At 32.8% G+C, this 14,061-nt stretch overlaps 1 protein-coding gene across 3 annotated transcripts in view; it reads left to right on the forward strand.

Annotated features, from left to right (window-relative positions):
• Nucleotides 1-14,061, forward strand: part of LOC127733922 (transient receptor potential cation channel subfamily M member 2-like) — a 125,114-nt gene that overhangs the window by 22,704 nt on the left and 88,349 nt on the right. For 2 of the 3 annotated variants that reach the window (XM_052243395.1, XM_052243394.1), the window contains exons 2-9: nucleotides 3,352-3,539; nucleotides 5,726-5,895; nucleotides 7,183-7,330; nucleotides 8,005-8,152; nucleotides 8,801-8,912; nucleotides 11,702-11,891; nucleotides 12,769-13,052; nucleotides 13,915-14,034. In XM_052243395.1, coding sequence (XP_052099355.1) covers nucleotides 3,356-3,539; nucleotides 5,726-5,895; nucleotides 7,183-7,330; nucleotides 8,005-8,152; nucleotides 8,801-8,912; nucleotides 11,702-11,891; nucleotides 12,769-13,052; nucleotides 13,915-14,034 — 1,356 coding nt within the window. In that variant the 5' untranslated portion in view covers nucleotides 3,352-3,355. The remainder of the gene's footprint in view (nucleotides 1-3,351; nucleotides 3,540-5,725; nucleotides 5,896-7,182; nucleotides 7,331-8,004; nucleotides 8,153-8,800; nucleotides 8,913-11,701; nucleotides 11,892-12,768; nucleotides 13,053-13,914; nucleotides 14,035-14,061) is intronic. The other variant, XM_052243393.1, reaches the window with a different exon arrangement.

Here is a 14,061-nt window from a genome sequence, read left to right on the forward strand (position 1 = left end):
AGCACCAAATTGTCAAATATAAGAGTACAAGGGGACAGGCTGTGGATTTTCTATAAAATTTTCATATCTTTAGACTTAAAACAACAAAAGGGTACATAATCCTTAATCCAGCTACTGGTAATCAAATGCACCGATCATTACTTGGTAATTTCACTTGACCCATATATTCAGTTCGTTTAACAACTTCTGATAAACACTGATTTAGACATTTCTAAACTTGTCAGTAAAACATCCGTCTAAAACATCTTTTACGCAAAAAAAAAAACCATTTAAATAAGTAGATAAAGAAAGAAGAAAAAATATCGCATAACGAAAAATACGCATTTAAAATATAGAATAATGGAGGTTCATCTGCAAAGTATAATGAAACATAAGGTGCAGTCATAATCAAAATCATGAAAGATCTTATAATAGATAATAGGGGATACGTGTGTATAATCTTATGTCAGCAAATTTAAGGTGGGAATCTGGAGAACCGTGAGATAAATGAAAAAATGCCTTATTTCTTTCACCTTTCATCACGTAAAAACAATTTGATATGGACGAAAATTTCAGTGTATGATTTTAATATTCTTGGAACATTTAATTTAAACTTGAGCGACGTATTTAACCAAATTCAATTTTTAGAAATAACCAATCCCATTAGGTCCGTAAGTCGAGTAACGTGCGTATGTCATTTTGTTGGAAACCACTAATGGTACCAATATATTTCGCATATTGTTATACACAATGCAGCAGTGTAATGCCAGTACTGGTATAACGATTTCAGCAATCAATTCATGTAATTTAGTCTCTTAAATTCCATCATATTTGTCAATGCGTATAAGAAAGATCCAATTTTAATTCAAGAGTTTTGATCTTGTTGTTAGATGTGGAATCTGAAGATCTCCGAACATTTTAAAGGAAATGATAGGGCCTTCAATTGATGTATTGTTAAAACTAGTCAAAAGCATTCATTCCGTTATTCAGGGTGCTTTGAATATTTTGTTCTTTGGAGTATTCGTGTTTGAAATTCATTGTTTCTTTCGAATTATTTATTGCAGCTGCATATGTCTGATCCGTAACTAACTTAAATTCATTTTGCTTTGATAACTATCATATACCTATATACCTATCATATACCGGTACCTATCATACACCTGTCATAAACCTATCATATACCTATCATATACCGGTACTTATCATATACCTATCATATACCGGTACTTATCATATACCTATCATATACCTATCATATACCTGTCATAAACCTATCATATACCTATCATATACAGGTACTTATCATATACCTATCATATACCGGTACTTATCATATACCTATCATATACCTATCATATACCTGTCATATACCTATCATATACCTATCATATACTATCATATAACTATCATTTACCTATCATATACCTATCATATACCTATCATATACCTATCATATAACTATCATAAACCTATCATATACCTATCATATACCTGTCATATACCTATCATATACCTATCATATACCTATCATATAACTATCATATACCTATCGTAAACCTATCATATACCGGTACTTATCCTTAACCTATCATATACCTATCATATACCTGTCATATACCTATCATATACCTATCATATACCTATCATATACCTATCATGTAACTATCATATAACTATCATTTACCTATCATATACCTGTCATATACCTGTCATATACCTATCATACACCTATCATATACCTATCATATAACTATCATATACCTATCGTATACCTATCATATACCGGTACCTACCATATACCTATCGGTTATAAGGGCAGTGACATTATTTCACTTATTTTTGAATAAAAAAAATCACGGAAATAAGCCTTTTGATTTCTTTTGATTTTTTTATGTGATCTATCGGATGTGTCAGTAATTCGAATTATACCAAGAAACCTTGTGTTGCAATAAGTTTGATGTTGGCTGATTTTTTTAAAGCTTGAATGACTGGATTTTAATTATGAGACATGCGATATACTTTTAGTTAGTGAAATATATCCTAACCTAGGCTCAATTGCATTTTCTTTCGAGTCTCATTTTGAGAGGCTAGCGTTTTAAAAATAAATCCCGTCGCCCATAAATAAAACGGGAATTGATTGTCTTCTTGCGCATGTGTAATATATGCACTTACAGGGGTATGATTTTGTTTTTAGCGATGACTTTATGTATTCAATTCTAGACTGCATTTCGTACTGTGAACATATAGTATTTGTTTTTGAGATGTTTAAAAAAGAAAGATTTGCATAATTTTTTGTATTTTGATAGATAATTTTTATCTTCGTTGACTGTTATGGTTTCTCTTCTTTGTACACGATACTACAGCATAATCTTATAAAAGTGAAAATGTTCTAATTGATAAAATGGTTTTAATATTAATATGGTTGCTTTTATATGTGTTATGATAAAATTGTAGAGAGTTGCTGTATGTAATCTACTCTAAACCGTAGACGCCGATATTAGAGTATAGAACTGATGGTTTCTTTATAAGGCTAGATACTTTGAGCTTTCAGAAACTTGAGAAATTTCTTTGATGAAATATAAATTATAAGTGAACGGGTCTTTTAAGTGTTGAAGTGACACGACGGGTGCCACATGTGGAGCAGGATCTGCTTACCCTTCCGGAGCACCTGAGATCACCCCCAGTTTTTGGTGGGGTTCGTGTTGCTTAGTCTTTAGTTTTTTATGTTGTGTCATCTGTACTATTATTTGTCTGTTTGCCTTTTTATTTTTGGCCATGGCGTTGTCAGTTTGTTTTCGATCTATGAGTTTGACTGTCCCTCTGGTATCTTTCGTCCCTCTTTTGTATGAAGTCGGATGATTAGAAGAACAGAAGAGGTATTGATTTGTTGTCTATAATACCGATATGAAGTTAGTGCGTTTTCTAAACTTTAACATATACGTGTATGTTCTATATCCCCTTTGTAATTTCATTGATGGAAATTAAGAAAAAAAGGTTTCGAGTTCTTAAGAGTTCTTAGAAAGCTAGTTAAGATCCGCCAAATCTTAATCTACGTGTCCTAAATCAAGAACATCATTGTTTGTCTTAAGTTATAGCATAGATGTATATTTTTACATAAAGTCTGTAATTTCATAGACAATGTTCATCTGTAATATCTGGTTATAATGAAGGAAGAAAAAAAACGAAAAATATTAGTTGATACTAACAGATCATGATACAACTTTATTTTTATGTTTTATGCATTTTTAATGGTGTTTTTTTTGTCTGTTTACATATACATACGTATCAAAAAGCAACGTGTAAGACAATAAAATTGAGAATGGAAATATATGTTTATTTCAGTGCATTATCTGAAGTATTTTGTTATTGTAGAGTTATGGAAGACGAAACCATACCAAAGAGTGTGGATGATTTGACGAAAAGCTTACTAAAACCAAGGCACAACAGATACCCTAGACTGGTCCTCTCTATCATTGGTGATTCAAGCAGCTTTGTACCCAAACCATGGCTAACACCTGTTTTTCAGTTAGGTTTAATAGAGACAGCTAAAGGAGCTAAAGGTACAAAACATACAAATATCAAATAAGAGAATAACTTATTAATCCATATGGAAGATATAGGTAGGGATGAAGTTTCATAAGAAAACTAATTTATACCAAATATACTAAACCCGTAAATTTTATATTTTAATATACAAATAAAGCCTTTTAATTAGGTCAAAACATGTTTTATAGACCACAGGCAGTATATAGACGATACCACACAAAAGGCTAATTGAAGTATTATTAATTTAGATTTTATTATCATGTATTTGATAAGCCTTAACTTACTTTTCAATAATCATCAGCCAACAATGCTTTGGTTTTTTGTATTTCTGTTATCTTCATTGTTAGTATAAGATTATCGAGATTTCTATGCATTGATATCGTAAAATATCAGCCGGAAGCCACAATTTGGTGCTGTTTTATGATATATACACGCAGAAAACTCAAAAATCTGTTAATCGTGCTAAATCTGATATCCCCCATCTAGACCATTACGAAAGTAGGCTTGTTAACATCTTCTTCCACATTGTGACGTCGCTGATAAGTTCTGCTTACGTCTAAAGGCCGTCATACGAGAATTACAGAAAGACTGAGAAGGGTGATATAGACAAAGGAAAGCACGATAATGTTGAATATGGGCTACATTGCCAGGCACCCTCTGATGCAGCTGCATTTTGTATTCATTCAAGTACATGTAGTACACAAACAGTGACCGGAAAGGGGAATAAAATCAATACAAAATTAAACTTGAAAACTTTTTTCGTGCTATTTCAATTTCCTAATTTTGAACCAAAGCTAAAAAAAAAGCTCGATTCTAATTGGACGAATTTTCTAATTTACCTTTAATCAATATAGGTTAGTCAACTTTTTTTTTCTTCAGAAACTTAAAATTGATAAACATCTATTTTTAATAAGACCCGGTCAAGAAGTACTGTTATAATAGAGACATTCGGTATGAATTGACAAATAATAAAATTTAGCTGAACGCCGTCATCAGATAGAGGCTTCTAGACAAGTTCATCCAGTAATGGTATGCCGATTTTGAAATCTCCAGAAAGGCAGCAAACTACAAGATCTTTAAAACGAAATTAGAATATGGAGAATACTTCAATATTGTTGATTTAAAAACAAATTCTGTTATATTTTGTAAATTAAGAGAAAAAAAAATCACATTAGAACGATGATATAAAATATATAAAGGGATCCCGCCAACCGACTACGTATAGTATGTACTAAAAGACAAGTTCTTGATGAGTATCACTGCATAGTTGAATTCAAGGCTTTTGCCAAAACGAAAAAAAATATCCGTCTAAAGATGGTATACATATTAAATCCGTCGTGTTGCTCATGGTATTCATTAATTGGTGACGTCACAATCGAAGAAAAGTGGAGGCAATTGTGAATACTACTAATTCTAAATGAACAATTTAAAAAGAAATGTTATATTTAAGGAATGGCTTTTAAATAACCCGCTATGCTGGTTATTCAACATGTTCAATGTGCACCACGTTTTTGATGTTATTTCTTCATAGAAAATAAAAATAGTACAGTCATTCCTCATAATTTAATTCTAAATTCCATTTTTAAGGAGTAAATCATAAATAACGTTGATTAGGTCACAGTCACATGACAAAATTATGTCTATGAGCTGATAGACAAAAAACTTTCAGCCAATCAGAATACGTGTTACATCCAAAATTAAATTATACATATATCAAATGCGTTAATACCTTCGTTTATCCTCCTATCTTAGCTGTGTGTTGCTTAAATTACTCCTCTCTTATCACCGTATTTATATTATTTCACTATATAATATGCACTCGTTTTCTTTTTACATTTCTGTTAAACGTGGGTTATATGAGACGAAGGATACATGTATATATATATGACAGCTTTTGAATAATAGGTATAGATAATATTAAAGATATAACAATTTTGTATTTCACAAACTTATGACTAGTCGTCATCAAAAGACAAAGAGTCTATTGCCTGATTCTAGAGTCACTGCTTTGTGAAGCCCTGATTATGTCATTGATTATGAAGCCCTGGTAGCATGCACGTGAATGTCTCAAGTCAGTACACTTTGATAAGGGGTTTTGCTAAATATGTTTCACATATAACTTTATCTCTTTTAGTAAGTGAACAGTGTGAGTCTTAAATTTGTGTAAACATGCTTCTCCTGACAAATTTGCTCTTTTCAGATTGTATAATCATATACAAGGGATCCGCAGAAAAAGTTAGCACTTTGGTTTGGGAGGCAGTGGATGATTTTAGTGTTGTAAACAATCAAAAACACAACTCTCAATCCACCGAAAGTGAGGATAATTTCATTAATCTGATTGGTTTAAGGCCAGGTGAAAACGCCATAGCTGTAAGTAACTTTATTTTAAAAATGTAATGAAAAATAAAAAGATACCAAAGCTATAGTATTATTGATTCATTATATGCGTGTTCGTAATGTTTATGTCTCATCAGTCCTTTGTGCTTCAACCGGATAATTAGAACCGATGTTTTTTTAAGGGCATACTAATATAAAAACATATTTAGCCACAAAAATTCACCTATTCGGCTAGAATACACAAAAACTTGTGTTCAATTTTATATTGACAACTTATAAACATGTAGTCTGGTTATGCAAAAACAGAATTAACTGCTTTTGTTGCAAATAAAACAAGATTAATGATTGTATTGGAAGTTATGTCAGCATTTATCTAATAATGATACTGGAGTGTTTCAAACCACTTTTAATTCTGTAATTTATAACCTGGATCAAATAAACACCAGACTGAAAGGCTTTGTATAAAGATAAAAACATAAAGAGTTCGATCGGCAGCATCAAAACCAAATTTACCTGAATAGAAAAGCAAAAATCATCGACGGTCATCATTAAATTTTCGTTTCTTGATGGAGTTGCAATCTTAAATTAAGTACAATTATTTAATTTATAACTTGAAGATTTGCAGTAAGAGAATTATTCAAATCATGCCAATACTGAACCATTGAATACATGATAGTACATGTGTCCTTAGGGACTGACAGTTCACAAGCAGCGGTACCGACCAAGCGTTAGTATGGTATTAATCATGCTCGAAATCAAAAAGTATAAAACTTTTGGGAATATGAAAAAAGAACCTAAACAGGCAAGCCAAAACATGGCAATTGATAGCTTAAGTAAGAAATGTAAATGCCTTTTTAATCTTTTAGTATGTTTCATCGCTATTTCTTCAATAGCCATCGCAAGGAATGACTTATTTTTCGCGATTTAGAAAGCACGCGCTTAGGAATGTCTATAGGCGTGTCTGTAATTACAGAAAAAAATCAATTGTAATGGCTCAAGGCAAGCACCCATTAGTCAAAGACTGGTGCCTAATTCAGATAGATCAAATGCGTTCTATAAACTCGTCTAATGATATTTACAAATTTATACTGATCGCATATTTTAGATGTTCAATAATGTGACGTATAGTTTTTTCTTGATGTTTTAACGCAGAAAATTTATGTATTTTCACTACTGAATTTGACATGTAAAATGATCAATTATTTATGTGTCAAATTATGTCACTAACGCATGCTTTTTTTTTTAAGTTTCCGCTTTGATGCCTTTAAAAGTGCATGCACTATAATGTTTCCTTAAGAAAATCACTTAACTTATTTTAAGAATAAAAAAATAAATGGTAAATCCGTGGCAGAGAAGTATTATGCAATTGGAGATGTGAAACAAAAGGAATACATACAATACCATGCAGACACCCTAAAAAGCATTGCAAAGCAGTATGTTCCATTCGTTGAGCTTGGGGAGGAATTAAGTAAGTTAACTTCGTTTTCATTGTATTGTGTTTTTTTTTTATTCAAATGTTGTGTACATTCTAAAAGAGGGACGAAAGATACCAGAGGGACAGTCAAACTCATAGATCGAAAACAAACTGACAACGCCATGGCCAAAAATAAAAAGACAAACAGACAAATAATAGTACAGAAGACACAACATAGAAAACTAAAGACTAAGCAACACGAACCTCACCAAAAACTGGGGGTGATCTCAGGTGCTCCGGAAGGGTAAGCAGATCCTGCTCCACATGTGGCACCCGTCGTGTTTAAGGGACACTCTGCTGACATGGTGTCAGTATTATTATCTTGTATTAATTTGAACAGAGGATGAACAGGCATATTAGATCTATTGAATAAAGGACAAAGATGTGAACAACTACAGGTCATTGTACGGCCTTCAATGATTAACAAAATACCGTATACTAAGCGATAAAAGGCCCTAATTATAAACAAATTGTTGTCGTATTCAGTAATCTCAGAATTGCAAAAAACAGTACAATTCATATTAAGGTAGACAGTCGTTCTAAAAAAAGGATCGAATATACCGTTTTTATTTATACACCTACAATTAAATTCTTTAAAAACGTTTATTTTGTAAAGATGTTTTAAAAACAACTTTAATTGCATAATTCATAACAAACTGTATTTTCAGCTATGAAAGTACCCGTTTTGGTTATTGTGGCGGAAGGTGACTTAGATACCTTAGATCACGTGGTTGAAGTACTTAAACGAGATATTCCCGTCTTGATCTTGAAGGGTTCTGGAAAAGCAGCAGATCTCATTGCTGAATGCATGGAAGAGTAAGAATGTCAAAAAATATAACTAAATAAAATTACTCCATTGTATAGAACAAACATAGAACGCAAAGTCTTCATATTTATTCAAATACTATTTTCAAGAAACGTTGGACAAGAGCATGAAGTATATCATATTTCAAATCAAAATATGGTTTTTGAAAATGTTACTTTTAAGACATTTGTTCTAAATTTCACTGCAGCTATCAATCTTAAATGAACAATGACGACTTGGTATACAATAGTAAATTCTGGTCATACCACTGGGAAGCGATTTCTGCTTAAAATTGTACTCAATCACTCGGGTTTTTATTTATTGCATAAAACTAACAAAATATGCATTCAGTCCTATATTTCAGTAAATATGAACTATTTTACATATTGATAGAATATTTATTAAAATAAAAACAAGCATTTATAATTTTTCATATAGTTTACCGAGTATCGATTCTGGAACTGCGTGCTTTTAAATGGTAAACGAATTTCACACAATATGAAAGTCTCTGACAAAACCAAGTGGTACATGATCACATAGATTAAATAAAATGCAGACCTACTGTAAATATATCAAATGTCTTTTTAATTTTCAGATAGAAGTGTGTTTCAGTCGTATAAGCTGTCAAAGTAAAAATATATTTGTCATTTATTATTCAGTGTAGAGTCAATTGAAGCCAAGGCACCCTTATTGTTTGGGATATACTTCCACGAACAAGATTTCGATAAGCTTGCGAATTGTATGAAAGAAATTGAAAAACATAAGCACTTTGTAAGTAATTTAAAAAATTGAAGTTATTAAAAACTGGAATGAAATCTCCCTTCAAGGATACCAGAGTTTGCATGATAGACGTTTCAAACGTATTGCTGTGCACTTTTAACATATCGCCGTATCATACACAACTACAGGCTCATACAAAACAAAATCAAAATCAATCAAGGGTTTGGATCTTTATTTATTCTTTAACTTCACGTTCAGCTACATGTATATATATATGACGTCCTCTAACGAAATAATTTAAATTTTTGTTACTACGTTGAAAGCATCTATCCGACCGAATACAACGGATACAGTTAATATGATAATAAAGAGATGTGGTATGATTGCCAATGACAAACTATCCACCAAAGTTTACTCTGTCTCATATCCTGACTTGCATGTAGGAATTGACAATGAGGGTCGGTTGAGAAAACAAATTTACGACAAAAGAGATCATTTCAGCTTCCCAATCGTGATCTTTTTATTTCTATGTAGCTACATTCCAACACAGCCTGAATATGGAGTATATATCTCCCAGTTGATACGATATTCCAGTGCTTGCATTTCCTATCACGTTTTCCTTGATAGAGGGTTGTTGCATACAGTGTACATCGAAGCTATTAAACCAAGAGTTCAAAGTGTTGAAGTTGAAATCATCTTTTCGAAAATTTTACGGACGACATCACGAGTTGGTTGACCGTTATGGAATATCTGTTTCACAGATGGCGACGGATATGTTCTAATTGTCGTAAATAAAGGCAACAGTAGTATACCGCTGTTCGAAAGTCATAAATCGATTGAAACAAAAACAAATCCGGGTTACAAACTAAAACCGAGGGAAACACATCAACTATAAGAGGAAAACAACGAAACAACAGAAACACTGAAGTGAACAAAAAAAAAACGACAATGCAACACACACAGGAACGAACTATAAGATAACAACCGTCCTCTTTTCCTTGAATGTGACCTGCTGAACTAGATTTATCACCGGGATTGTACTTACATGAGCAACACGACGGGTGCCAAATATGAAGCAGGATCTGTTTACCCTTTTGGAGCACCTGAGATCACCCACGATTTTTGGTGGGGTTCGTCGTCCTTAGTTTTCTATGTTGTAATTTGTAGACTGTTTGTCTTTTATAAATTTTGAAATTATATAGAAACTAAGGTTTCAACTCCCTTAGCCAAATTTGACCCTAGATGGATTTTGCTATTTTGTTTCTTCTAGGACCTTTTGTGTTATATAGCTCTTCAACTGTTTCGTTTGATATACATCCGTGACGTTCAAATATTCGGCTTTGAGCATTCCTGATGAAGGTTAATCCAGAAATGCACTTCGGACGCATGAAATTTATAACGTGTTGTTTTATTTTTTTCCAGCATTGGGTCGATACCTCTGCTGTTGGACTATCAGTCCCCGAGGGTATCATCAGCTCAGTAGTCAGTACTTCGATACTGACATGATTTATAACAAACCTTTCTAAAATTGTCCGTTTATAAATTTTGAGATTATATAGAAACTAAGGTTTCAACTTCCTCAGGCAAAGTTGACCTTAGATGGATTTTGGCTTTTTTAAAGGTCCTTTTTGGTTATATAGCTCTTCAACTGTTTCGGTTCTTATACATCCTTGGATTTCAAATATTCGGCTTCCTAATGAAGGTTAATCCAGGAAAGCGCGTCATGAAATTTAGAACGTGTTTTTTTTTTTTTTATTATTAGTCGTTTTTCGTTTCTCGTATTTTGCAAACTTAATGATTGATTGAACTATACTATTTCATAATGGTAAACAAGGTTGCATTTTCAAATTGTATTCAATTTCTTTGCAGATTAGTCAGCTGTTTCAAAATTAACAGTTTTAAAAGTAAACTGATGAGTTATGAGTAAAAAAAATACAAAAAAAAACCCGAAATGAATTGTACATCCTATAATCAAGGACAAACACAATCTGTCAATTACTTTTCTCCAGACACTGACACGAGAATCCTTCCAAATCACTTCCTTTCACTCATCGCTGAATATCAGTTTACTCCAGTGCCCATTAACAGTTTTGTGTAAATTTGCACAACATTAATTTATCTTGTTGACCTCACGGATACGATTTTTTTCTTTACTGAGCATTTATAGAACCCTTCAGAATGCAATTTACGTTCAATAGTTAAATGGTTTTTTTCTCATTGAAAATATTAGTAATTTTAAAATAAAATTTTACGGCGATGTTTTTTACGGGAAAGTGTCCCATGTCCCGGTCATAAACGAATTTTGGTCTGCCTTATCTCCGAATGTTTTCAATATCACCCTGATGTTCATATCTCTTCAAACAACGGTATGCTGTAAAACAGTTCTCTGTTTGATGACTGTCAACTTGACAATATACATTTTTCTGTAACCTGCATCATTTAATGCACCGAGACGATTTTTTTAATCAGATGACAGTTCTTTTCCCTTGCATCCCATTTTGTTTACATTAGTTACACACAGAGAGAGAGAGAGAGAGAGAGAGAGAGAGAGAGAGAGAGAGAGCAATAATACGAATGCATCAAGGATATGTAGGGTGAATAGAAATGAGACCGCCGCCTAATAGATGATGCAATGACAGCTCTTTGCACACTGTTTGAAATTACTGCGTCCGCCCTTACTATTTAATATATACTAAGGCTATAAATCGCTGTAAATTTGCTTAGATCATTTGATTTTCCGATTGTGTTAGAAACTTTTTGAAATTTTCAATTAAACCATTGGAGTGATAGATAACACATGATTAATGTTATTGAACTTTTAAACCCATGTTGACTTCTAGGTTAACATACTGGATCTTAACAAACACGACGAAACAGAATTTTCAGATGCCGTTGTCAATTCAATAATAAGAGCATGGGCACAAGGTAGAAAGAAAGAAGATGAGAGACCTGTAAAATCTGCTAAACCTAAGTCAAGGAACACTCCATATACAATTAAGACCGCTGCAGATGAAAAATTCGAACTTCTAGGTAAGAATACTCTAGTATTTAAATTTTATCTTTAAATCTTATTGATACTGTATTTCAATTGTCTGTCATCTAAGATGATGTTTGTGTCAATCACTGTTTGCCATTACTAACTGAAGTCGATTGTGACATAACAAAATGATTTCTTCATCGAGTCTGTTCTTACTATGAAAAATCATGTCGGGTGCTAAAAGTGAAGCAGGATCTGATTAGCCTTAAGCTTCCAGAGAACATGTCAATGGAATCACCTTAGGTTTTTGGTTGGGTTCGTGTTGTTCAGTGTCTAGTATTCTATGTAGTGTATTAAAGACTGTTGTTGGTCCTTACTCACAATGGTTTTGTCGGCCTTTCTCCGACATATGAGCTTTGATTGTTCCTTTGGTATCTTCCGACTCTTTTTAAATGTCTCTCCCTTGTTAACTCGAAAATCTCTTTCTCCTAAAACGAGGAGGTTTTAACATAGGTTGCACATAGGGTTTTGTTTCTTGTGTTCTCATTTAATAATAAACATGGTTTCTTTTGGTTGAACGGCTACCAATTTGAAAGAAAACAATTAATGGGTAGAACTTATAACAAGGTATTATCATAGTACCAATCGGCTAATCAATGTTACTTCTGATGGCGGGACATCGTTTTTCCTTTGGCATTATGAGAAAAAATATAACGTTAAACAACTTTTCTTGAGACATGGTTTAACGTTCCTCGTGAGGTACTTTAAGAAGTTGCGATATTGTTACCATAGGAGACTAAGGTTTACATTGGAGAGTATGGCTTAGTTATTTAGATTATTTTACACCGCAGAAGTCTCAATATCATTCCTTTACTAACATTAGTTTTCCAGTGGAAATAACATAAAACAGTTATCGTATTCCTTTTGTAGATCAAGAAATAGCATACACAGAATCTGAACATATGACAGTTCCTACAGTTGCAACTCCGAATGATTACGCAGGTAAAAAGAGTAACTGGAATAAATTAAATGGTGTACATCCGGTATCTACGTATACGGTTACGAGGAACAACATGAATGTTACTGGAGAAGTGAAAGAATTCATGAAACGTTATCAAAAATCCCTTACTCCAGCCTCTCTTCCATTATACTTCTACATTGCTTACCAGTTTATTCAAGAGATGTCTGCCAGTAACAAAGATGTAAAAACACAGGCAAGTTTTGTTAAAACATAATATCTATCATATGTCCATGTTTTGACATGGGAAACCCAAAAAGGTAAATTCTTCAACAATTTGTAATTGCTGCAACTATGATTAAGTCTATGCCATAATTGTAACCCAAACGTGATCATTTCAGTTCTATATGATGAATGAATTTTCCTTATTGGGTAGAAAAATACTCATATAACCTGTGTTTGGTGTATATACATCACAGTTGGTTTGCTTTTCAAGATATGTTGCCCCTTGAATGATCACAAACATTGTAAAATACACCGCTCAGGAATGTTATATGTAGCCTTAACTGAGACCATTGCTATAAAAGTGTTAAGGTCACCCCCACAAATTGGTCTATCTTTATTAGATAAGAGGTTCACAACTCATTGCAAACGAACTTTTCTAGATGGTTAAATAAGCAAAATGTTTACCGTTGCAAACTATTTTTGATTTTGATTTAGCACTGACCATTAAGCAATGCAACTCATGTGGAGCAGGGTTCGTTTTGAACATTATCCTTCTCGAGTACCTGATTACATATTCTGATTTGCTGGGAGTTTATATTGCCCCGAGATTTAGGTTTTAGGATTGGTCGTTTGCATCGGTATACTTATCACGTTGCTTTCGTTTTTTCTTTCGTGTGTTATCCTCCTTGGTTTGATTTAAGATTGCACTTAAACTTACTTGTATCTCCAGTACTAGTATATTCTACCTTACATTTTTGTATGCTAGTTGACAAAATTAGGACTTTGGAAAACATGGTCTCTTTAATGTATAAACTTTAATAAAAATAAATGTATGCTCATCCTGCTGATGTGTATAAATGTGTATTTATAAAATTGCTTTGTGTCTTTAACAGAACTTTGAAATTCTTCTGAAACAAGCTATAATAGCTGACAGAGTTGACTATGTTAAGGTTCTACTACAAGAGGAGAAAGTAGAATTCGACAGAAAACAGTTTCCAGATATTTATCGCCAGGTAGTTATGCCTACTTTAAAAATAGCA

The sequence above is a fragment of the Mytilus californianus genome, unplaced genomic scaffold (assembly GCF_021869535.1).
Source record: "Mytilus californianus isolate M0D057914Y unplaced genomic scaffold, xbMytCali1.0.p SCAF_3, whole genome shotgun sequence".
Taxonomy (NCBI): domain Eukaryota; kingdom Metazoa; phylum Mollusca; class Bivalvia; order Mytilida; family Mytilidae; genus Mytilus; species Mytilus californianus.